At 48.2% G+C, this 25,552-nt stretch overlaps 1 protein-coding gene across 4 annotated transcripts; it reads left to right on the top strand.

Moving 5' to 3' along the window:
* On the top strand, window positions 19,120-24,162 carry Coro1a (coronin, actin binding protein 1A). Of its 4 annotated transcripts, none has more exons than NM_009898.3 (11): window positions 19,120-19,284; window positions 20,762-20,960; window positions 21,808-21,930; window positions 22,017-22,146; window positions 22,234-22,418; window positions 22,527-22,646; window positions 22,840-22,944; window positions 23,051-23,196; window positions 23,295-23,352; window positions 23,464-23,679; window positions 23,951-24,162. In NM_009898.3, the coding sequence occupies exons 2-11, from the start codon at window positions 20,763-20,765 to the stop codon at window positions 24,053-24,055; spliced, it is 1,386 nt and encodes a 461-aa protein (NP_034028.1). In that variant the 5' UTR covers window positions 19,120-19,284; window position 20,762; the 3' UTR covers window positions 24,056-24,162. The 4 variants fall into 4 exon arrangements, with proteins under 4 accessions (NP_034028.1, XP_006507347.1, XP_006507348.1 ...); XM_006507284.4 differs by having other exon boundaries at window positions 19,122-19,284; window positions 20,741-20,960; XM_006507285.4 differs by having other exon boundaries at window positions 19,278-19,508.
* Window positions 24,163-25,552: the final 1,390 nt, after the last annotated feature.

Genomic DNA, 25,552 nt, shown 5'->3' with positions numbered 1-25,552 from the left:
GTTGCTCCACAAGCCATTGTCTACCTGGGTCCTAAAGGTATCTTTTATTTGCCTGAAGAAATTGTTATCACAGAGGCTTCCTGCTGAATAAAGCTCACTCTTTCTAGTTCTTTCTGAGCTCTGGCTGACTGGTTCAAACTCCACCCCAAGCTGACTGATTCAGTCTGACTTCTCTCAGCTTCTCACTGAAGTGCTCGGCTTGGTCTCAAATTAATTCTGGCAATTTGTTCTAACCTTCTGGCTCCTTAATCTCTAGCTCCAACTGACTCTGCTGCCCTGCACTGAGCTGCACGAACTCACAAATGAACTCAACTCCGCTGCACTCACTACTCCCACCTGACTGACCAAACTGATGACTGCCTCTGCCTGCACTGCTCTTTTAAGCCCCCTCTCTTCTGTCTCAGGAGAGTCGGGCGTATCCTATCTGTGACTCATTCTGCCAAATCTTACTCTGAATCGTCACTTTGTCTGCCTGCTCCTCAACTAGACATCACTTTTTTTTTTCTTTTTTTGGTTTTTCGAGACAGGGTTTCTCTGTGCAGCCCTGGCTGTCCTGGAACTCACTCTGTAGACCAGGCTGGCCTTGAGCTCAGAAATCCACCTGCCTCTGCCTCCCAAGTGCTGGGTATGAAGGCGTGCGCCACCACTGCCCAGCTACACATCACTTTCAAACATGGCTGCTTCCTTCTCTCAAATAACCTTACTTTCATTGTTTCGGATTAAAGGTGTGTACTAGAGAATGTCTGCATTCCAATCAGATCACACTGACCTGGAAGGTCTTTGGATGTGATTCCCTTGCCAGAACAGTCATGTTGCTAGATTAAAATTCCTCTAGGATAGTACGAAAACCTAATACAGAAGAAACTTCCTAAAATATACACATATATAAAGGTGATCAAAATGAAATCGCTGACTAGTGGGAGAGACAGAGCCTCAACTGGACTTCTCTTGTCATCAAATGAAACTTTTGATATCAGATTGGGTTGTATCTAATTAAGTTGTTAGCCAAAGAGACCCCATGGAACCCCACACACAAATCAAGGTGTTGCCAAGACTACAAGTTGTCCACAAACTGATGGCAAGGCCCTGTGGCTGAAGAAAACACTTTACAACTCATTGATCATGGAGAACTCAAGTGGTAGGGTCACCTCTACATCTAGTTTCTTTGGCACAGGAAGGTGCTCCGCAAGCTACCAAGGAGAAATGCGGACTCCAATCCAGCCACAAACCCTCTGATCTACTGCTGTCCTGTCTGTAAGATACCCTAGTGCAATGCTGTCACAAAACTGTTGGAGTAACCAACCAGTATCTGATTTGACTTAAGGCTCACTCCCCAAGATGGAACCCATACCTGACACTGCTTGGGTGGCCAAGAATCTGAAACTAGATAGCCAGGCGAACTAGGGCAAAACCAAATACTATTGTTTTAAACAAACAAACAAACAAACAAACAAACAAACAAACAAAAACAAGCAAACAGCAACAAGAAGAACAACAAACCAAGAGTAGTAATAAAATGACTCCTAATGACATTCACAGATCCCTGTTTTACTCAGGCCTTTGTAAGAAAAGCTTCCTGATGTGGGAAGCCACATGTGCCGTTGCAGAGTGGCGCTGACTACTGCTGGCCACCACGCATAAGTTTGGACAAACAACCAATGTGTACATATGCAGTAAAGTTTTTTGCAAAGACACTGCCTGGCCCGGGCATGATAATGAGGCTTTGAGAGTATAACCAATCAAATGTGAGACATACAAATGAGGTATGATAATGAGGCTCTGTGAGGTACAGAGAGAGTAGCCAATCAGATGAGGAAGATGCAAATGAGGCTTAGTGCATAACCAATCCGGGTGTGAGACACGCCTCTCCTAGACCTATATAAGCAGCACCAGTTCTGGGCTCCGGGTCTCTTCGCCTCTGCAATCAAGCTCTCCCAATAAACGTGTGCAGAAGGATCCTGTTGCAGCGTCGTTCTTGCTGGTCGAGTTGGGCGCGCGCAAGATCCTCCTGCCCAGAGGGGAACAAACAGAGACCTACAGGCAGATGTTATGCAGAGTGAAAGACCTTGGAACACACAGCCTTAAAAGGGATGGCTCTATTAAATCCCTCCCCTCGGGCTCAGGGAACCCCAAGAAAGAGGAAGTGGAAAGAGTCTAAGAACCAGAGGGCAAGGAGGACACCAGAAAACAAAGCCCTCCAAATCAACACTATCAAAGCTTATTTGAATTCCCAGAGACCGAGGCAGCGCAGCGTGCATAGGGTCCACACAGGTCTGTACCAGATGGGCCCTGGAGGTGATGGAGAAGTGGACACATGCCCCATCCCTAGTCCAGGAGCAATCTCCAATAGATAACCACTTGCAAATGAAAATGTACTTTCCTCCAAGGAAAACCTAATGTAAAAACTACTCCTAAGGCCAAGCCCCATGCCCAGGAGTAGCTGGCCAACAGGAACCCAAACTTGGGGCACCTTTGCAGGTCCTAGTCTCATAAGAATGAGGGCTTTTCCTTATTTTGGTGTTTCCTTATCTTATTTTTTAATTTAATTTTATTTATATTTCTCCTCTCTCTTTTTATCCTACAGTTCCTTTGTATATATACTGTGGATTCTAGTTTAGTGGTTTTTATGGGATTCCTGTGTGCTAACAAGTGGGTCTCACAGCCGGGCGGTGGTGGTGCACGCCTTTAATCCCAGCACTCGAGAGGCAGAGGCAGGCAGATTTCTGAGTTCGAGGCCAGCCTGGTCTACAGAGTGAGCTCCAGGACAGCCAGGGCTACACAGAGAAACCCTGTCTCGGAAAACCAAAAAAAAAAAAAAGGGCTGGAGAGATGGCTCAGAGGTTGAGAGCACTGACTGTTCTTCTAGAGGTCCTGGGTTCAATTCCCGGCAACCACATGATGGCTCACAACCATCCATAATGAGGTCTAGTGCCCTCTTCTGGCGTGCAGACATATATGCAGGCAGAGTACTATGTACATAACAAATTAATTAATTAGTTAATACTTCCTGGTTGTGATGTATGGGTAGGTGGTATCCCAGACTTGACCACACCCATGTACCATCTTTGAACACTTCAAGAACACATAAAAAGATTTGGGAGTCATTTAATAAAAACAAAACAAAACAAAAAACAAGAAAACAAAAAACAAAACAAAACAAAAAAACCAAACCAAACAAACAAAAACAAAACAAAACAAGTGAGTCTCTGCACCGATGTCTGTGTCTCGTGCCTTCTCTTGCGTGCCTTTCCTCCTGTTTCTTTTGTCCTATTCTGATGTATTAGTTTTTGTTTTATCTTATTATATTATTATACTATATTATACTGTGTTAATCATATATTATACTATATTACATTGTGTTAATTATATATTATATTATTAACCCTTAGAAACCTATTTGGTTTTTTTGTTTGTTTGTTTTTTCAAGTCAAGAGTTTCTCTGGGTAGTTCTGGTTGTCCTGGAACTTGTCTGTAGACTAGGCTGGCTTGGAACTCTCCTACATCTGCCTCCACCACAACTCTGTTTTCTAAAGGGAGGTAGATCTGGGTGGAAGGGGAGAAGGGGGGATTGGCAGTAGTAGAGGGAGGGGAAACCATAATCAGGATGTATTATATGAGAAAAAAAGTCTTATTATCTATAAAAGTGGGAAATGCACCTCTGAAGAGGTCAAATATGTGGTCCTCTCTACCTTTGGATTAGAGGGGAGATTTGGACCTTTTTGGTCAGACCCAGATTCCTTGGGCTGAAGAGACGGCTCAGTGATTAAGAGCACTGGCTGCTCTTTAAGAGGTCCTGAGTTCAATTCCCAGGACCCACGTGGTGGCTCACAACCATCAGTAATAGGATCTGATGTCCTCTTCTGGCGAGCAGGTGCATGTGCAGGTAGAACACTCATATATGAAGTACATAAATAAATCTTAAAAATAATATTTAGATTCCTGTCCTACTTACTGTTACGTGATAGGTTGGATTTATAGTTTACAAAGTTCCTGGTGGGTACTCTTAGACGGACTATGGCTGTCTCTCGAGGAATCCTCAGGCTCCTCCCTTGGAGAATTTTGAGAGGGTCTTGCAAGTTTCTAGAATTCTGGCCCCAAAATTGAAGATGCTCTTGCTGACTGTAGTAGAGGGGCCTGGGTGAATCTTCACAGATGCAGAAGCAGCTGGTCTGCCATTCTACCATTCTCGAAATAGTTTCCTTTGACAATTTTTATTTGTTTATAATTGTTGTATGTGTACATGATATTATGTATGTACATGATACATGTTATGTGCATGATACATATGTATACACGATGCATTGTGTACCTGATGCATGTGTGTGCATGTTGTATGTGTACATGATACATGTGTGTATATGACTCATGCATGAATGCATGCTAGGTGAGAGTGTCAGAAGATAACTGTGTGGAGTTGGTTCCCTCCTTCCCCTTATACGGGTTCCAGGGATTAAACCACGGATCTCCTGGTTTGCAGCCCTCATGAGCTGACTCATCCTGCGGACCCCTGAACGTTTTTACAGTTTTATTTAGGCTTTGACTCTTTTCTTCCAATAACTTGTAGAAGTTGGACAAAGAGAAAAAGAGAGTTTGTTTTGTTTTGAAATAAGGGATGGTTGGATTTCCTTTCGGGCTGTGCCGAGGTGGCATTTTTAAGGTGGCATACACCACCAGATGTTGCGGTCTTTGTGGTTCTGAGGATCCAACCCACAGCTCTGTTCTCCTATGGACTGGAATCCATAAAAAACTTAGGGAATTGTTTTTCTGCCAACATTGGAGAATGCAAGGTTTTTATAAAACACTTTGACAGATGGGTATATTTTCTCACTACTTTAAAAATATCTATTGTGTTATTGTGCATGTGTGATGTGCGCATGTGTGTAGGTGCCCACTGAGGCCAGCAGGGGGTGGTAGAGTCCCTGAAGTTGGAGGTACAGACAGTTGTGAGCCACCCAACATGGTTCTAGGAGCCAACCTCTGGTCCTTGCAAGAGCAGCAGGTTCTGTTAACCAGTGAGTCATCTCTCTGGCCCCTCAATGATATATTTGTTTATTGAGTCAAGGTCGCACTATGTAGCCCTGGCTGCTCTGGAACTCCTATAAAGACCAGGCTGCCCTTGAACTCAAAGAGATCCATCTGCCTCTACCTCGCAAGTGCTAGGATTAAAGGCATGTGCCATCACACTGTTTTCAGGATTTAAGAAAATATCTGTCTGTCTGTCTGTCTATCTATTTAATTTAATTTTTTTGAGACAGGGTTTCTCTGTGTAATAGCCTTTTTTTTTTTTTAAGAGATAAATCTTGGGCTGGAGAGATGGCTCAGCAGTTAAGAGCACTGACTGCTCTTCTGAAGGTCCTGAGTTCAAATCCCAGCAACCACATGGTGACTTACAACCATCCGTAATGAGATCTGACTCCCTCTTCTGGTGTGTCTGAAGACAGCTACAGTGTACTTATTTATAATAATAAATAAATCTTTGGGCTGGAGTGAGCAGGGCTGACCAGAGCGAGCAGAAGTCCTAAATTCAATTCCCAGCACATAAAGGCTCACAACCATCTGTACAGCTACAGTGTATTCATATACATAAAATAAACAAATAAATCTTTTTTTTTTGAGAGAGAGAGAGAGAGAGGGAGAGAGAGAGAGAGATCTTTACTGGGTTTGAACCTACAGCCTGGATCTCAATGAAGATGCTGCTTTTGTTGATAGGATTCAAGATTTAACCCTGTCAAAGCTGGTGAATAGAAGATTAAGAGCTAGGCAGGCTACTAGAGGAGATAAGTCATCCCTGGTCTTCCCCAGGGGTCACTCCTGTGTGCTATAACACTGACCTGCCAGGCAAGATATGCCAGCCTTCTGGTGCTATAGCGGCGTGAACATTAGTGGGCAACCAACTTCCTTCTGATTGGATTTGAAGCCTACGCCACAGAAGGGCATTCTTTTTAAGCGTATGGGTGTTTTGCCTGGCACGTATTTATGTGTGCCATATGCATGAAGTGCCTCTAGAAGTCAGGAGAGGGAGTCAGATCCTCTGGAAGTGAAGTTCAAAACTAACACCACTACCCCGGTGCTGGAAACTAAACCTGGGTCCTCTGGGAGAGCAGCAAGGGCTCTTAGCCACTGAACCATCTTTCCTGGCCCAGAAGGCATTTCCTGCCTGACTGTAAACCTGGCCCAAAGCCCATGGCCCTGTAGTTCACAGGCTCATGATGGGGTGGGGAGGACTTACTACTGTTGTTTGGGTGAATGGATATGTTGTCAAACTGCTTTCTAAATATTTATGATTATAGTAATAGATTCATGCTCTTCTCAGCCTTGGTAAGCGTCTTCTTATAGCGGGCAACAGCTAATGTGGAGTCTTACAATCCAAGCGCTGAGAACGAATCACTGTTGACTTAGCCCTAGGTGGGACTCAGGGAACATCCTAAAAGAAGGACCAGGCAGAATATAAGAGTGGGAGGGTGGGAAGGAGCATTGTGGGAAACTGACTTCCGGACGTGACACGGTGGCTGCCCTCAAGCCAACAAACTCAGTCAACAGTCCAGAAGGCAGTGTGGACGAGGCGCAGTTTGTGACAGGGACAGCAGAGGACACGAGACTGGGAGAGGATGTCTAGGGGTGCCCAGGGGAGTAGGAGGGAGGACAGACACATTGTGTCACGGATTATATTCCCCCCAAATAAATAAAAATATTCTTTATAGATCGTTGAAGTTTGAAAATAAATTCTGCATTGGAAATGTAAATGAGCTAAATACCTAATAAAAAATGGAAAAAAAAAAAAAGAAAATAAATTCTATGCATAAAAAGCAAGGAAGAAAATGATCTAAGAGGTACTCAAGAGTCAGAGTTAGAGCTTGACAGTTTACAGCTCGGATGGTAAACCACTTATCTCGCAGGCACTCGATCCCACAGAAAGGAAAAGGGGAATTAAAATATGCTTGCAAATGACTTCATTCACAGAACATCCTAAGGGGTTCACTGAGGATTAATTATTACAGAGAAGAACTGAAAGCCGCAGTGAGATTCCACCTCACCACCGTTAGGACGACTATGAAAAGCACAGATTGGGAGAATCAGAAAACCTAAGTGTTGGTGAGAGCATAAAGAAATGGTGGTGGCGCACGCCTTTAATCCCAGCACTCTGGAGGCAGAGGCAGGCGGAGCTGTGAGTTCAAGGTCAGCTCGGTTTACAGAGAAGTTCCAGGACAGCCAGGGCTACATAGAGAAACCCTGTCTCAAAAAACAACAGTAACAAAAAAAGAGTAGAGAAATATAAACCTTAGGACCACTGAGATAGCTCAGGAAGAAGGCAGGTGTGCCTGGTGCTAAACCTGAGCATCCAAGTTCAATCCAAATAGTCCACATTGGTGAAGAGGGGAGGTACTGACCCTCGAAAGGTGTAGTCCTTTGACGTCTACCAGTGCACAGTGTACACCATGGACACTAAACAAATGTCATGATTTTTTTTTTCAATTCTTGTACTGTTTGTTGGTGAGCATGGCGAGGGTATAGTTGCAGGCTTGATAGAGGAGTCAATGACTAAAACATGTGCTGCTCAGGAAAGAGGAGCGGAGTGTGGGCCTGAGGAAGCATGGGTGCAGAAGTGATTCTCCACAATTCCAGAGCTCCTACAGCAAGGCTGAGGTGGAGACGGCAGAGTTCTCCTGAGCACAGAGGCCAGCTAGTGTGATACCCAGGGCAGCGGGCAATGGCAGAGAGACCCTGTGGTAGATAAGATGAAAGGTAGGGACCTCTGTTCCCTACATATGAGCCACAGTATATCTATTCATGCATGAACATGCACACACAGAGACATTTATTCAGTGTGTGTGTGGGGGGTTGTCAGAAGACAACTTGTGAGGGGCCATATTCTCCTTCCATGTGGAATCCAGGGACCAAACTTGGGTCATCTGGCTTAGTGACAAGCACTGTTATGCTTTGAGCTGTTTTGAAGACTCGCTAAAAAAAAAAAAAAAAAAAAAAAAAATTAAAGAGGTGTAGCTGCTCTGGGGAGCAGTGTAGTGGTTGCTCCAAAAGGTAAATATAGAACTGTGTCTGCTTCAAAGAATCCAGAAGAACTGAGATCAGACTCTCAAACAGTACTATTTATAATTGCCCAAAGATGGAAACAGCCTAAATACCTATTGACGGACGAATGAAGAAAGTGTGGGGTTAGAGAGATGGCCTAGCCAGTTGGTTACCTGCCTGCCCAGTTGAGACTGACAACCCGGGTTCAGATCCCTGAATCCATGTAAAACTGGGCACAGTGGGGTGAGCCTATAATCCTAGTACCCCTTGCAGGAAGATGGGGAGGTGTCAACAGAGGAGTTGCTAGACTCATGTTGAGCCAGCTAGCATGGTATACACGGTGGTGAACAAGAGAGACCCTGCCACAAACAAGCTGGAAGGTCAGGACTGGCACCCATGTAGCTCCTACCACAGATGTACTGCACACATGCACACATAAACGTGTGCACTTACACAAACTCTCAAACTCTCTCTCTCTCTCTGAGAGAGAGAGAAAATAGCAAAAAGGAATTGTGATACTTACATTCAAGTGAACTACTATTATTCATCTATAAAAAGAATTTTATCAGCCGGGCAGTGGTGGCACATGTCTTTAATCCCAGCACTTGGAAGGCAGAGGCAGGCAGATTTCTGAGTTCAAGGCCAACCTAGTCTACAGAGTGAGTTCCAGGTTAGCCAGGGCTATACAGAGAAACCCTGTCTTGAAAAAACAAACAAGCAAACAAACAAAAAAACCCCTACAGAACCAAAACTACAGGATCTCTATGACACAGGGCAATGACAGGATATCCAAGAGGAGTCCCAGTGAGGATGCAGTATTGATAGAATAACAAAAGCCAGAGGCCTCATATCAGACCAATGGGTTATTGCAATGAAAATTTGTAAGCAAAGAAGTGTGGACAAAAGGGTATGCTGTAGGAAACACTGTAACATAATACAGCTTTCACAGTGTTATTTTTTTTCTCTGTTGGGGGGAAGGGGAAATGAGTGGGATTGGGGTACATGATGTAAAATTCACAAACAATAAATTTTTTTTTAAAAAGAAAAGAAAACATTGTGTTTAGTGAAGTAAGTCGGATACAGGGTACAAACACTGTGGGGTCTATTGTGGGGCATCAAAATTGTTACACTCAGAAACAGAAACCAGAATGTTACTTTCTGGGGGTTTGAGCAGCTGCTGTTCAGCGGAGGATATACATTTCAATTAAGCAAGATAAAACATTCTGGAGATTTGCCTACAATACTGTGTTTGCAGTTAAGCCCTAGTGTCTGTCTGTCTGTCTCCCTCCCTCCCTCCCTCCCTCCCTTCAGAGGGTATTTTAATTTGTTGAGACAGGATTTCTCTGTGCAGCCCTGGCTGTCTTGGAATTCACTCTGTAGACCAGGTTGGCCTCAATTGAGGTAGATATTTGCTACCTCTGCCTCCTGAGTGCCAGGATTTAAGGCATGTTCCAATACTGCCTGGCTTACACACATATTTTAAACCTTTCTTTCTCTCTCTCTTCCTTCCTTCCTTCCTTCCTTCCTTCCTTCCTTCCTTCCTTCCTTCCTTCCTTCCTTCCTTCCTTCCTTCTTTCCTCCCTCCCTCCCTCTCTTCCTTCCTTTCTTCCTTCCTTCCTTCCTTCCTTCCTTCCTTTCTTTCTTGATTTGATTTGAGACATCTCACTATGTAGCCCTGGGTGTCCTGAAACTCTCTAAGATGGTGAGGCTAGCCTTGAACCCATTAAAACAACAACAACAACAACAACAACAACAACAACAACAACAACAAAACCTTCCCATCCCTTCTAGGGGCTAAAATAAAATGTCTGTCCCAGGGTGGTCATTTGAATGACAATGTCCTTATAGTAAGATGCCACATTCCAGACCATCAAAGAAATCTTGAAAAAGAATAAAGTTGACAGACTCACTCTCTTCATCTTTAAAATGTGCTCCAAGCCACAGAGACCAATACCTGGTGGCACTGGCTTAAGAATGGATCCATAAGCTAGGCTTGGTCATACACACCTTGGATGCCAACCCTCAGGAACAGAGGGTAAGTGGGTATCTGTGAGTTCAGGGCTTGGCTGACATGGTAAGTTCCATGCCACCCAGGACTATTAAGAACTTGTCTCAAGAACAAAACAGAACAAAACAAAAAAAAAAAAAGAATAGCTCCACAGATTGGTGGGCTAGAATAGAGTGTTCAGAAAGAAACCCTCAGTCCTAATCAGTCAATAGATTTTGGACAAGGATGCCAAGACAAATCAATAGAGAACAGAACAGCCCTTGAATAGATAAGTGTTAGAATATTCATGGACAACACACACACACACACACACACACACATTAAACAGTAAATTTGGAGTTGTGACTTTATGCTATATACAAAAACACAACTATGCAGATATAAAATTCCCCATGTAAAAGCGAATGCAGTAAAACTCTGAAGAAATCCTAGGGCTGAGTCTTTTGTTTTTGTTTTTCGAGACAGGGTTTCTCTGTATCACCCTGGCTGTCCTGGAACTCACTTTGTAGACCAGGCTGGCCTCAGAAACTCAGAAATCCTCCCGCCTCTGCCTCCCGAGTGCTGGGATTAAAGACGTGCGCCACCACTGCCTGGCGGGCCGAGTCTTGGGATTGACTGTGGCTTCTCCTACATGTCACCCAGCAGAAGGCAAAAATAGGTAAGACAGACTTCACTAGAACCTCAAAGATTTTTTTTTTCCTCCAAGATTTCTTTTGTTTTCACTTTTCCCCTGCCATGGCAGAGTGGAGGGAAGCAGAACTTGGTGGCAACAAGGATGTGGCTTCACCCATCCCAGCTCATCCCAGCACCGTGACTGAGGCAGGCTCTGCTGCTGGAGGTGTAATGGACATCTGTACAGCTTTGCAAGAGTTTAAAAAGGCCCTCAACAGAGATGGAATTCACAAAGCTGCTGAGACCTTTCAGGCCAAGCCCAGCATGAGTGCTTGCATCCAATGGTGATAAGCCAATAACGTCAAGTTGGTGGGGGCCCTTTGTGGTGGATGCCAAGCTAACCTAAATGAAGACTGAAAACAAGTAGAACTCAGGAGAATTGGCAGGGCTCTGTGGAACTGACACAAAGGGGAAACCCTGTACAGTGGCTGATTGCAGTTCATATAGCGGTTAAGGGCTGTGGGGGGAAAATCAGGCCTGGGATGTCTTTGAAGAGTACTTCAAATATGAAAAATTAATACATTGTGAAAATATTATGTTCAACACAGGAGCACAACACAACTTATTACCATGGCGGAGTTTTCCAATGTAGGCATAAGTGAGAAATCGGGCATGGTAGCACGTACCTGCTATTCTAGAACTTGGGAGGTGGAGGCAGGAGGATCATGAATTTGAAGCTTGTCTAGGCTCTAAGTATAGAGACCGATCTGAAAACAAGAAAGGAAAAAAAACCCAACCAAACATGGCTGTTATGATTAGATTTGCCTCTTAGGAGGTGGCTCTAGCAATGTTATATAAATGTGCTACAGAAGAAGGAAATGCATAACGGGCTCAGAAGGTAAGACGGTCAGGGGTCTCAGTAGGTAAGATGGTCAGGGCCCTCAGCAGATAAGATGGTCAGGGGCCTCAGCAGGTAAGATGGTCAGGGGCCTAGCGCAGTGGAACAGGAACTCAATCAGGCAGCGTCTGTGGAGATGGAGAAAAAGGAAAGGAGTCAGGCTCAAGAATTCCTTCTCCCCAAGGTGGCAGCACCCAGAGGTGCTACTAGGACATACAAGTCAGAGCCACAGGTTCAGGGGCAGGGGGTTTGAGTCATAGACACAGGCTGCAGATTGGCACTGCAGGTGGTAATTGAGGCTACAGTTAAGTGTGAAATAGTGTGGGGTGCTGGTGTACCACAAGAAGGGCTAGAAGGCTTGGCATATGGTATCAAGTGAAGGAAGACACTGGGGGGTGGGGGGAGGAGAGGCTGGAGGCGTGGCTCAGTGGAACACCTGTCCAGCATGCACAAGCCCTGAGTTTTGTCCCAACACCCAGAGAAAAATACATGTTTTTCTTTTTTTAAAAATATTTTTATTAGGTATTTTCCTCATTTACATTTCCAATGCTATCCCAAAAGTCCTCCACTCCCCTACCCACCCACTCCCACTTTTTGGCCCTGGCATTCCCCTGTACTGGGGCATATAAAGTTTGCAAGTCCAATGGGCCTCTCTTTCCAGTGATGGCCAACTAGGCCATCTTTTGATACATATGCAGCTAGAGTCAAGAGCTCCGCAGTACTGGTTAGTTCATAATGTTGTTCCATCTATAGGGTTGCAGATCCCTTTAGCTCCTTGGGTACTTTCTCTAGCTCCTCCATTGGGGGTCCTGTGATCCATCCAATAGCTGAAATACATGTTTTTCTAGTGAGAATTTTGGAATACTAGTTTCTTTTAAAAACACAGAAATAAGCCAGGAGTGGTGGCACACACCTTTAATCCCAGCACTTGGGAGGCAGAGGCAGGCAGATTTCTGAGTTCAAGGCCAGCCTGATCTTCAGAGTGAGTTCCAGGACAGCCAGGGCTACACAGAGAAACCCTGTCTCGAAAAACAAACAAACAACCCCAGAAATATAAGAATATGTTTTTGATTAACCCCAGGTCCCAGGTGTGGGGATATGGGGCTGCTTCACAGCAGCTGAGTATCATTTGCCTGGTGCTCTAGGAGGGGCATGGTTTTGCCAGCTGCAGATAGTTTCTGCGACTGTGTGACATTTGGAATTCTGGGGACTTCTCAGAGGGTATATACATGCTAGGGGTCCCAAGAGGCAGGGTGGGTTGTTCGTTGTTGATTGTTGTTGGTCATAGCTTGTTAAGTAGTTGTGCACAAAGGAGGAGGAGGAGGAGGAGGAAGAGGAGAAGGAGAAGTAGTGAATAATAATTGTATATCCTGATAGCAAAGACCAACCTTGACCTATGGAACACAACATCCCTAATCAGCAGGAAGTCGTCTAAAATCCCCCCTTTCTGACCCCTGACTTTATTCTGGGATCTCTTTCCTTCCCTCTCTAACCTTTTTTCTCTCTTATCTGTGTTTGAAAAGGTTGAAGAAAAAGGATGGAGAAGGGTGGAAGAAAGAACCCATCAAGCAGCCAAAGACTGGCTACAATGTCTCTTATTTTCTGTTTTGTTTTGTTTTTTTAATTTACAGATAATTTATTCTCAACTTTAGATCAAGATTTAGACAACATAGGATGTTCCAAATAAAACAAAATGTGGAAAAGAACACTTTGCTATCAACACCTAAAGTAAAATGGGAACAAAAATTATTCAAAATAGGTTTTAATATTAGATAACCAAAAAGAAGCATTTCATATTAAGATCATAGGACTACTGTTGGTCTTGTCCAGGCAGTGTCCATGTTGCACAGCAGAGGCAGAAGCCTCAAGCAGGGAGAAAGGAGCTGAGAAGGAAGTGAAGGCTAAGCAGAAACTAGCCAGTCACAAAGTGTGAGTGTGAGCGGGTGGGTTGAGGGGGTGGGAAGTGGTTTGGGGCTGCAGCTTCTCCTGAAACGGGGAACACGAACACCTACTCTCTCTCTCTCTCTCTCTCTCTCTCTCTCTCTCTCTCTCTCTCTCTCTCTCTCTCTCTCTCTCTCTCTGTGCTACGCTGTGTGTAGAGAGGTTAGAGGAGACTTTTTAGTAACCAGTTCTTTCTACCATGTGGGTTCCAGGGGCCACACTAAGATGGTCAGGCTAGGCAGCCGAGTGTCTTTGCCCACTGAGCCATCTCACAGGCATATTTAAAAAAATTTGTTTGGAATGAGCACAGGAACATAGAGAGGTTGGGCATGGTGGTATATACTTTTACTTGGGAGGCAGAGGCGGGTAGGCAGATCTCTGTAAATTTGAGGCCAGCCTGGTCTATATAATGAGTTCCAATCCAACCAGTTATATGGTGAGGTACTGTCACAAAAAGAAAAAGAGGGAGAGGGGTCTATATCTTCCCACAATGTCAGAATTTATTGCTTAACAATAAATTCACAAAGAAGGGTTGTGTCAATGGTAGCAGTTTGCTAGATATTCTCGCATTTCCTTGGTAACCCTGGCTGAAGCACACACAGGCTCTTTTTATAATTTTATTTATTTTTATTTTATGCACGTGGGTGTTTTGCCTGCACATATGTCTGTGAGCTACGTGTGTGCAGTGTCCATGGAGGCCAGAAGACAGAGTTGCATCCCCTGGAACTGGAGTTTCCTCCTCTGTTTTGTTTTGTTTTGTTTAGATTTCTTTATGTAGTCCTGTCTGTCCTGGAACACACTATGCAGACCAGGCTGGCCTCAAATTCACAGAGATCTGCCTGCCTCTGTCTCTCAAGTGCTGGGAGTAAAGGAATGCTCCACTGAGCCTGGTTTGGAATTGGAGTTAAAGACAGTTGTGAGCCACCATGTGGGTGCTGAGAATTAAACCTGGGTCCTCTGCAAGAGCAGCCAGTGCTCCTAACCACTGAGCTGTCTCTCCAGCCCAGAACACAGGCTTTCTTACTCCACTTCTAATTAGCTATCCTAACTCCCTATGGTGGTTTGGATGAGAAGGAACCCCATAGGCTCATAGTTTTGAATTCTTGGTTCCCCATTGATGGATCTGTTTGGGAAGGATTAGGAGATGTGTCACTAGGGACAGCTTTTGAGGTGTCAAGGCCCTCCTGTACCTCTCAGTGCCCTCTTTCTTGGCTTCGTAGCTGGATACAAAGATGTGGGTTGTTTCTGCTACGGAGCCTGTGCTTTGCCACCACGGACTCTGACCCTCAGAAACCATAAGCCTAGTTAAACGCTTTCTTTTGTAAGTTGCCTTGGCTGTGGTGTCTTATCACAGCAACAGGACGGTAACTGAGGCAGGTCATTTGATGTTTCACATACATGGAATGACTTTACTTCAAGGATAGCCTGCCCCCTTCACAGATAGCTCAGCCTCGGGGTGGGTCTGGAATATAGTCCTCAGGTGTGTCTTCTTCTCTTCTGTGCCTCTGCTGTCCTCTTAGTTGCTTCTGTTGTCAGGCAGGTTTGTTTCACATGAAGGAGAGATGACACCAGAGCCACATAGACGTTTCATGCCCTGCATTTGTCTTCCTACTCCACAAAACTAGCAAGTTATGTACTTTGTAGGCAAGTCAACGTCACTTGGTGAGGAGCCGCAGGAAACAGCAGGGAGGATTCTCCATATCGTTGATCTCTGTCATGTCTCACAACCTCTTTAGAGGCAGACAGACTAGAGAAAGCTTTAAGAACCTCCTGCAGGACTTGGACTTCCTATATTTCTGTCTGTCTTTACTGTGCATATTTGGCTTTGAGAGTCTCTATGTCTCCTTCCAGGGAAGCTAGACCAGTTGGAACTCAGACTTACTAGTTTAGGTGTGTGTGTGTGTGTGTGTGTGTGTGTGTGTGAACGTTCTAACTTATATTTCACTATACAGGAAGGTTGAGTGATTCTGGCCCGACTTGATCCGGACGCTCCAATGATGCACAGAATCTGTCTTTGTGTCTTACCTCCCCAGTTCTCATGTGGGCTATTCTGAGTAGTTTTTTCCTATACGGTGACAAGATGCTCTCTCTTAGGGTTGTGTTTTCATATTCCGTGCAAAGAGGGCTTTCCCCACCTCACACAGCTCCAAGATGGGACTCTTTTTCACAGCACAGATCAAATTAGTGATCTTCCCACAGCTAAGACAGGGAAAGTGGAGTTCACTAGACAGAAAAGCATGGCCACAGGGTGAATCCCAGATGGTCTGATTTGGAATGCAACGTCCCTAAAAGAAAACCAAGGTGATGTCACAGATGAGGACTCAGGGGATAGCCGAGTGGCAGAATGCTTGCCTGGGATGCTCCAGACCCTGAGTTTGGTCTCCAACACACGTATACACCCATACACACACACACACACACACACACACACACACACGCGCGCGCGCGCGCGCGCCTTTTTTAGTGAGAAGCTGGGCCCACCTGTCACTGAGCTAACACTCACTCTTGTGTTCTGTCAACATCTGCTTTGGAGAACCCTCCCACTGGTTTCTGTGTCTGTCCTCTATAACAGCTTCCTGTCTTCATGCTATCTTCCCCTTCCCATACTGCAGACTGCGCCTAGGCGTGTGACTGCCTAGCTTTCTCTTGCTAGCCTGTAAGGCTCACCGCCCCCGAAGGCATGGGTTTCACCGAGTTCTCTGTTTGAGTGTGAGTACTAGGCCCCCTGGGGCTGAAGGTGGTATATGTCTATACACTTCCTGCCAAAGCGAGTGAGAGCACCACCAAATAGTAGCCACCCTCAGGGTGGAAGGTGGGTTTAGGATTAAGTGAATATAGTACTTTTTGTTTGCTTGTGTTTGAGATAAGGTCTTGCTGCGTAGCCCAGGCTGGTGACCTGCCTCAGCCTCCAGAGTATTGGAATTGGAGGCCTGTACCAGCACACCCAGAGAGCACATAAATCTATAATGTTTAGAACAGTCTGGCATATAGTAGCTGCATAATAAACACTAGCTATTATTGTTTGCAGGAAAGGCTTGAGATGGGATCTCATATAACACAAACGAGCCTTGAACTCCTTACTGTAGCTAAGAATGATCTTGAGTTTCTGAGCCTCCCATCTCTGCTATCCAATATTATGGCCAATCACCATCTTACCTGGTTTTGTTTTTTTAGATTTTTTTATCTGTTATTTTTCTGAGACAGAGTTTCTGTGTGTAGCTCTTGGAACTCATAGAGAACTCATAGCTCTTCAGGCCAGGCTGGCCTCACAATCAGAGATCCGCCTGCCTCCACCTCCCAAGTGCTGGGATTAAAGGCGTGTGCCACCACCTCACGATTTAGATTTTTTTTTTTTTTTCCTGAGACAGGGTTTCTCTGTGTAGTCCTGGCTGTCCTGGAACTCACTCTGTAGACCAGGCTGGCCTCGAACTCAGAAATCCACCTGCCTCTGCCTCCCAAGTGCTGGGATTAAAGGCGTGCACCACCACTGCCCGGCCACGGTTTAGATTTTTAAGTTTTATTTTATGTCTGTGGTAGTTTGAATAACGATGGCCCCCAGAGGGGCTCATACGTTTGGATGCTTGGATCACAGTTGGTGGAGTGCTTGAGATTAATGTGGGGTCTTATTGGACATTGGAGGAAATGTGCCACTGAGAGTGGGTTTTGATGTCTCAAAAGTCCACACCAGGCCCAGTCTCTGTCTCTGTCTCTCTCTGTCTCTCTCTCTCTCTCTCTCTCTCTCTCTCTCTCTCTCTCCATGACTGTGGATCAGAATGTAGAGCTCTCATCTACTGTTCCAGGACTATGCCTTTCTGGCTCCCCCCTCCCCCGCCCCCCAAGGTGATCATGGACTAACTAACCCTCTAAAACCGTAAGCAAGCTCCTAGTTGAATTCTTTCTTTTATAAGACTTGTCTTGGTCATGGTGTCTCTTCACAGCAATAGAACAGTAACTAAGGAAATGTGTGTGGTTGTTTTACATGCCTGTATGTATGTGCATCACATGCATGCCTACAGATGGTTTGTAAACCACCATGTGGGTGCTAGGAATGAAATAAATCCTGGTTCTCTGCAAGAACAGTGAGCGCTCTTCACCACTGAGCTGTCTCTCTAGCCCGGCACCTAGCTTATGTGATGCTGGAGGCCATGCCTTTATGCATGCTATGAGGTGTTCTGCCAGCTGAACTCCATTCTCAGCCCCATTACTGTTATCACTTTAGCTGGAGACTCTAGAGTCGCTGGCTACAGTCACAGAGCCTCAGGCACTATCCAACCCTGTACTGAGTAACTGCAGAACACTTCAGACTACACCTTACGCACCGCACCGTTAGCTGTGAGGTGGGCAGGACTTCTTGTTTCTCTCCTACAGAAACTGAGGTTCAGGGAGGTGGGGCCTCTTGGCCAAGATCACACGGCTAATCAGTACAACTGGAGCCCCTTCTGTTCTTTCGAACTACTTCTACCTTAAAGAAGAGTTTCTTCTGACTGGGTCTTGCTATGTAGCCCAGGCTGGCCTCCTGCCTCAGCTTCCTGACTACAGATGACTGTCAGCACACCTGTGTCCTTGAGCTTTGCTGACACTGCGCCTCAGCCCCCTACCCTTCTCCAGAGCCACTTGTGGTGTTTCCTCTTCCTCCCAGGATAGCCCAAAGCTTTGGTAAATGGCAATAATGAAAAGAACCAACATCTTTTGGGTTTTTGAAACAGGGTCTCACTATGTAGCCTTGGTCTGGAGCTTACATGTGGACCAGGCTGGCCTTGGTTTCACTGACCCTTCTGCCTCTGCCTCCGTAGTAATGGATTTACAGGTGTGGGCCACCATATCTGACTGTAAGACCCCAACACTAATTAATACCTGCCACTCTGTAGATGCAAATCCAGCTATCCTTGGAGTGACCATCTCCATACGAAGGCAGGTAAGACTGTTATAGACAGGAAACTGGGGCTGAGATTAAATTAACCTGCCCAAGGTCACTCAAATGAGTGACAGCCAGGAGTCACAACAATGGTTCCAGCAAAGGCCTTTCTTCCTCTGCCCTTGCTACCGTGACAACCCACTCCCCTCAAGGGACAGGAATGGACCACAGCCCAGCTGTGTGTGATATCAGACTTCTGTGTGTACTCAGTGGCTTTTAAACTGTGTCAGACGGACTCCCGACTCCCTCTTCTCATGGCCCGAGAGCTCTCTAGAGGGGGAGCACTACTCATTTGCCTCCATAGCCCCAGCACAGAACAGGTGCTCCATAATGCCCAGTTATTTTACTTCTTCCGGGCCTCAATGCCACGAAGCAGAGGACAAGGGTGTCCCCGCTGAAGCCCTAAATCCCTAGAAAGGAGAAATGACCCCCCCAAGGCCTCCCAGAAATCCATTTGGGGTAACGACAGGAGAGGTCCCTCCTGTAGCAGAGAAGGCTCTCAAGCTGGTTGAAGCCGTTCTAAAGCTTTCTCCGGTGCCAGGGAAAGGACCTCGAGGAGGCAGCGGGCGGCTGGGGGAGGGATGAAGGAACGGGATATTTTTGCGTTCTGACATTAAAAGAAGAGTTGATTCGCGTCAGCATCTGTTCGGGGGTTGGAGCTGACAGCATGGGGAGCGGTCCCAGTCTTGCAGCCCTGGAGCGAAGGGCCGGGCCTCCATGAGCTCCGCCCAAAGGGGCGCTACCACCCGGAGGAGGCCGGCGCACGGCCGCTGCTCATTCATTGTCTTGACAGAGCATCCTCGGTGGCCAGCCTGCAGCTCCTCCATCCTTCTCTCCTTCCTCCTCTACTTGGGAGGGGTCACGCTCAGCTCTCCGCAGCAGGTGAGGCTGGGCGCCGGGGGAGGGCTGGTCACAAGGGCCAGGCAACGCTGCCATGGGCCACCTGTGGGGCCAGCGCCAGTGTGGGGGCAGGACTGTGGGACTGTGGGGGCGGGCGAGCTGTCAGAGCCACCAGGCTGGGGACAGAGAGCCGGTTTGTGAGCCCCGCCAGGAGGATCGAGGACGAGGGAGTTCGAAGGGGCAAGTAGGTCCCAGAGTGCTCCAAGGTGAGGGCTAAGGACCATCGTGACCAAGATGGAGGTGGGCTCCTGGGAGCGGCCGTAGCTGGGCTCAGAACCTATGCCCCGGGGAGGGAGCTTCTGAAGGTGGGGGATGCAGGGTGGGGTGAGCCAAGTAGCTGCCCTGAGCTTTGAGACAGGAAGGGGTTGAGTGCAAAACAAGACTAAGTTCCCCTTTCCGTGGTTTCCGGGCTTGGTACCTGGGTGGGGGAGGAGGCCGGGTGGGGCACATCTTCCGCCCCTACCTTGGATTGGGCTTTCCTTCTCCCAAATCCAGACTGCTCACTGGGGTCTTGTGTCCCCTTCCTGTCTTGGAGACTTCACTCAGGCACTTCACCTGCTTTTATTTTTAATAGACCTGGGAGCCTCCTTGGTGATACCGGGGTGTGCGAGGACTGGAGTCCCAGCACGAAGGGGCTGAGTCCCCCATTAAGGCAGAGCAGATGGGTGAGGCTGGGGAGGTGGATAGAGGCTCTGGGCAGGATGCCTTCCACAGCGCAGCCGAGGTTCCTTTACTGAGCAGGAAGGAGGAGGGATTGGGCACAGGATAGAGGCAGCCCCTGGGCTTCACTAGCTGGCTGCCTAGCCACAGTGGGTAACCATCTTAGCGGACCTCAGGGAAGTCAGGGTGGGCCTCTCCTGAGTGTAGTTTAACGGAAGCAGAAATGGCTCAGAAGAACATCTGCTTTTTTTCTGAGCGGAGGTTAGGAGCAGAGGTCTGGGGAGATGCTGGGACCCAAGCCATTGCTGCTTCTTGTAGCCAGAAACCTGGGGAAGCCATCCTGCTACTGCATCCCTTCCTAGGCAAGCTGGCTTGCATCCCTCTGTGTGCCATCCCTGAGCTGGAAGGCCAGGGAGAAGCCCTGCCCTGCCTTTAGGAAGCTCTGTGTGAGGGATGTGGGATCTAGAAGAGTTCGATAGGAGGGAACCTATCTCCAGACTGTCTGGACCACTAGGAAGGAGGCACTGTGTCTTAGTCAAGAACCAGACCCTTGGAGCCACACCATAGCAGGCTGTTGTAGGGGCTGATGGTGCAGGATTGAGGGTGTGGCTTGAAGTGCCTGGGAATTTGACAGAAAAACTGGGGAGGGTAAGCAGGGAGATAAGCAAGCTGTCAGTCATGGTCAGGGTGCCTCAGACGCCATGCTGGAACCCTCAAGGCCAGGCCAAGGGTTGCTCTGGGGATGACAAAGTGCGGCTGGGATTGACCCAAAGAAAAGTTTACAATCTGTATCCTTCAGGATGAGCCGGCAGGTGGTTCGCTCCAGCAAATTCCGCCACGTGTTTGGACAGCCAGCCAAGGCTGACCAGTGCTATGAGGATGTGCGCGTCTCACAAACCACTTGGGACAGTGGCTTCTGCGCTGTCAACCCCAAGTTCATGGCTCTGATCTGTGAGGCCAGTGGGGGAGGGGCCTTCCTGGTGCTACCCCTAGGCAAGGTGAGCTTCCGGAACCTCAATGGTCCTGGGGAGGACTCTGCTGTCCATGGAGACTGTGGGGTCCTCAGTAGCTGACTGTGACCCAGCTTCCCTGGGGTTCTGTGTTGATATCTGTAAAATGGGACAGGGCCATTTGCTACTTAAGCTCTCTGGGGACAAAACAAGGGGGGCAGGTCCCCCAAATCTTGGCTTGGGGTTTTCTGCTAAGGATAAGGCTGCAGGTCTGGCGAGGACTTTGGGGACCCTTCAAGCGTAAGCCCTGGTGGAGACGAGGCAAAACCCTTTTTTTTCCTCCCCTCTGAGCCTGCTGTTCTTCAGCTGAAGTTCACTCCTGGACTCCTCAGGGGGTGAAACAGGAAGGGGAGATAGGCCCCAAGTTTTACCTTAAAAGGGCCGATGGAAGCAGAAGAGAAGAGGAAGTGGTTGTCGGGTTGAAGCTGGGCCTGCACCCTGCTCAGCTCCTTACACAGGAAGCAGTTGGCTCTCGGAAGAGGCCATTTCCAAACCTCTGCTGCTGTCTAGAGGCATCAGACAGACCTCCAGGCCCAAATCTATAGGACACATCCTATAGCACTCTTCTCACACTCTCCTCTTGGGGACCACAGCCCCATGCTCACCCTGGGTCCATGGTACCCACACATGACACTGAGAAAGAGGGCCAGGATCTTGGCCAGAGTCTCATTTGGTGCTAGCTTTCTTGGGACTAGACGATGCCAAGTCCTCCCCACCCCAGTGCTCCCAGGGACCCCACAGCCTTCCTCTGCGTCCCTCTGCAGGGGTGTGTGGGGAGGTTGGATTGGGTTCAGAGGTCAAATCGCCTCCATTAGAATCCCCGTTGTGCCCCCAGACTGGACGAGTAGACAAGAACGTGCCCCTGGTCTGCGGCCACACTGCCCCTGTGCTAGACATCGCCTGGTGTCCACACAATGACAATGTCATTGCCAGTGGCTCTGAGGACTGCACAGTTATGGTAAGTCTGTTAGGGATGTGTTCTGAAGGAGTCTGGAAGAAGGACCTGGTGTTTGAAACCCCAGACTCACTCTCCCCTTTCTACAGGTGTGGGAGATCCCGGATGGGGGCCTGGTGCTGCCCTTGCGGGAGCCTGTCATCACCTTGGAGGGCCACACCAAGAGGGTTGGCATCGTGGCCTGGCACCCCACAGCCCAGAATGTGCTTCTCAGCGCAGGTGCCATAGGGGGCGGAGGGGAGGGCTAGGCGCGACTTGACAGGGGGCAAAGGCTCATGGTTCAACGCTGGACCATCAATTGTGCAGGTTGTGACAATGTGATCCTGGTGTGGGACGTGGGCACTGGGGCAGCTGTGCTGACGCTGGGCCCGGATGTGCACCCGGACACAATCTACAGCGTGGACTGGAGCCGGGACGGTGCTCTCATCTGCACCTCCTGCCGTGACAAGCGAGTTCGTGTCATCGAGCCTCGCAAAGGCACTGTTGTGGCTGTAAGTTGCCGTGAAACCTAAACCTTGGATGTTGCTCCTCCTGCACCCACCTGGGGTCTAGTCCCTTGGTGAGACTGTGAGAGGCTGACCTACTTTCTTTCCTCTCAGGAAAAGGACCGTCCCCATGAGGGGACTCGGCCAGTGCACGCTGTGTTTGTGTCAGAAGGGAAGATTCTAACCACGGGTTTCAGTCGCATGAGTGAGCGGCAGGTGGCGCTGTGGGACACAGTGAGTGCTGAGACACAGGGCCCCGCGGGCTGGGGATCAGGGCTAGACGCTTACTCTACCACGTGACTGTGGCCTCAGTTTTCCTGTGAGATGGGGAGTTTCCATGCTTAGTCTGAGGGCCTTTGCCTGCTGATTGTCCAGTGAAGCCTTGACATGGTCCAGTCTGTTGCTCTATCACCTCCTGTCTCTACAGAAGCACCTGGAGGAGCCACTGTCCCTGCAGGAGCTGGACACAAGCAGCGGAGTCCTGCTACCTTTTTTTGATCCTGATACCAACATTGTCTACCTCTGTGGCAAGGTGACTCAGGCAGGAGGGCTGGGGGACGAGGGAGGTGGGTAGGTGGCTTGGTGAACAGACAGCCGGGCGCCCTGTTCTGATGGTACTGTCTTGCCCACACCCACAGGGTGACAGCTCTATCCGGTATTTTGAGATCACTTCTGAGGCTCCGTTCCTGCATTATCTTTCCATGTTCAGTTCCAAGGAGTCTCAGCGTGGTATGGGCTACATGCCCAAACGTGGCCTGGAAGTGAATAAGTGTGAGATTGCCAGGTGACTGACTCCTAATTGACTGACCCCTAATCCTAGCCCGATCTTCAGCACCCAGCCAGCCGTGCTGAAGAGTGCCGCTCATCTTCCTGTTTCCACAGATTCTATAAGCTTCATGAGCGGAAGTGTGAGCCCATTGCCATGACAGTGCCTAGAAAGGTATGCTCTTATGCTCCTCCCAGGGTGCTGGGGCAGGAAATGACCACGGGGGTTTGTAGGGTGGGACAGAAACATAAACACTCTTGTGACCAGCCTTGGCCTTGCCCACAGTCGGACCTGTTCCAGGAGGACCTGTATCCGCCCACTGCAGGACCCGACCCTGCCCTCACAGCTGAGGAATGGCTGGGTGGTCGGGATGCTGGCCCCCTCCTCATTTCCCTCAAGGATGGCTACGTGCCCCCAAAGAGCAGGGAGCTGAGGGTCAACAGGGGCCTGGACAGCGCTCGCAGAAGAGCTACACCAGAGCCCAGCGGCACGCCCAGCTCGGTAAGGCGGGCGGGGGGCTGGGGCAAAGCCTGCATGGATGTGCTCAATGTCTCATGGGGAGAGAGTCCAGTGTTAGAGATGCCCAAGCCAAGGGCAAGGAGTGGGTGACCTGGAGGCCTTAGAAACCAGGTTGCAAGCTTATAGGCATGCAGTAATCCGGGTAGCATCTGCTGGGAAAGAAGGGCCCAAGCCTTGCAGCTCTTGGAAAGGCTAGCAGATGTCAGAGGAAGCAACAGAGAAGCTGGGCCTGATACAGGGCTGGGTCTCCTAGGATACCGTGTCAAGGCTGGAGGAGGACGTGAGGAATCTGAACGCCATAGTGCAAAAGCTACAAGAGCGCCTGGACAGGCTGGAGGAGACTGTTCAGGCCAAGTAGAACCCCAGAGCCCTCATCTGGGGCCAGCCATCCCCTCTGCTCCCACCCCACCCTCAGGCCATATGGTGAATAAGACGAAAATAATAAAACGGCTTTATTTTCTGGTACCTCTCAGACTCCGGTGAACTGGTGAGCCCCGAGGCTTCCCCTTGAGAGTTCTCTGAATGCGCTGCCCCCATTCGGGCTGTGGGTCACTTCCAAATTCACACTATAGCAGAGGAAAGGGCCTTGCCCGGTATGATACCTGCAGGGATGGATGGAGCTGGACACTGTTCTCTGTTCCCTAGCTCCACCTCAGAGCAGGTCTGAGTCATCCAAATCCCTATCTTAGGGCCCCCAAAATGTCCACAGTCACCCCCAAACTTTTCGTGTTTTCTTTGATAGTGCTGGACCAAAGCCGTTAATATGCTATGTAGGCTGTCATTCTAGCTATGTCTCTAGCCTTGACCCCAAATTAGCATTTCCTGGTCAACTCCAGCACAGCCTGCAAACAACCACACTGATAACTCCTTGAGCTACTGACTCAAAGAACAAAAATAACAAGACTGCAGAGCAGACGCCACTCACGTCTGTAATCTGAACACTTGGGAGACCGAGGGTTGCTGCGGGGTTCAAGCCAGAAACTCAGTTGACAGTGGCTATAAAGTGAGATACTGCCTCAAACCAAACCAAACCAGATGGGGCTTGGGTGTGGCCTGGCTGGCAGCACCAGGCCCTAGGTTTGATTCCTTACCCTGCATAAACCAAGTGTGGTGCCCACACCTATAATCTCAGCACTGGGGAGGCGATGGCAGGAGGGTCAGAAGTTCAAAGCCAGCCTAGAATAGAGACCCTGTTTCAAAAACAACTGTAATAAAGCCAAAAACAGGAGGTTGGAGGGTTGACTTAGTGGTTTAGTGTTTCCCTTGCAGTCATAGGGATTAGAACTCAGATCCCAGCATCCACATTACAAGCTGGGAAACCTTGCAAATACCTGCAACCCAGCTCTGATGTGGATAAAACAGGATTTCGGGGCTGGTTGGCTTCCAGCCTAAAGAAGAAGCAAACATGGGTTCAGAGAGAGAGAGAGAGAGAGAGAGAGAGAGAGAGAGAGAGAGAGAGAGAGACTACTTCAAAGGAATAAGTTGAAAATGACAGAAGGCTGAGCAATGGTGGCACACGCCTTTAATCTCAGCACTTGGGAGGCAGAGGCAGGCGGATTTCTGAGTTCGAGACTAGCCTGGCCTACAGAGTGAGTTCCAGGACAGCCAGGGCTACACAGAGAAACCCTGTCTCGAGAAACCCAAAAAAGAAAAAGGAAAAAAAAAAAAAATGACAGAAGACAGATACCTGACGGCCTCTTCTGGCCTCCACTCACATAAACAGGCATGTATATACCTGCAAGCAAATACACTCACACATACACACAGGTAAAAACAAAACTTGGGCTGGAGATGCAGCTCAGCAGTTCAGAGAACTTGCTGTCGTTCCAGAGGACCAGAGTTCTAATCCCAACAC

Source organism: Mus musculus, chromosome 7 (genome assembly GCF_000001635.26).
Source record: "Mus musculus strain C57BL/6J chromosome 7, GRCm38.p6 C57BL/6J".
NCBI classification, from domain to species: Eukaryota; Metazoa; Chordata; class Mammalia; order Rodentia; family Muridae; genus Mus; species Mus musculus.
This window is presented reverse-complemented; position numbering and strand designations above follow the sequence as displayed.

Bases quoted from the DNA above. Each gene is read 5' to 3' on its own strand.
- Coro1a (NM_009898.3), top strand. From the start codon at position 20,763: ATGAGCCGGCAGGTGGTTCGCTCCAGCAAATTCCGCCACGTGTTTGGA. The intron at 22,419-22,526 runs GTAAGTTGCCGT...CTTTCCTCTCAG, and splicing joins GCAAAGGCACTGTTGTGGCT to GAAAAGGACCGTCCCCATGA. The intron at 22,647-22,839 runs GTGAGTGCTGAG...CTGTCTCTACAG, and splicing joins AGGTGGCGCTGTGGGACACA to AAGCACCTGGAGGAGCCACT.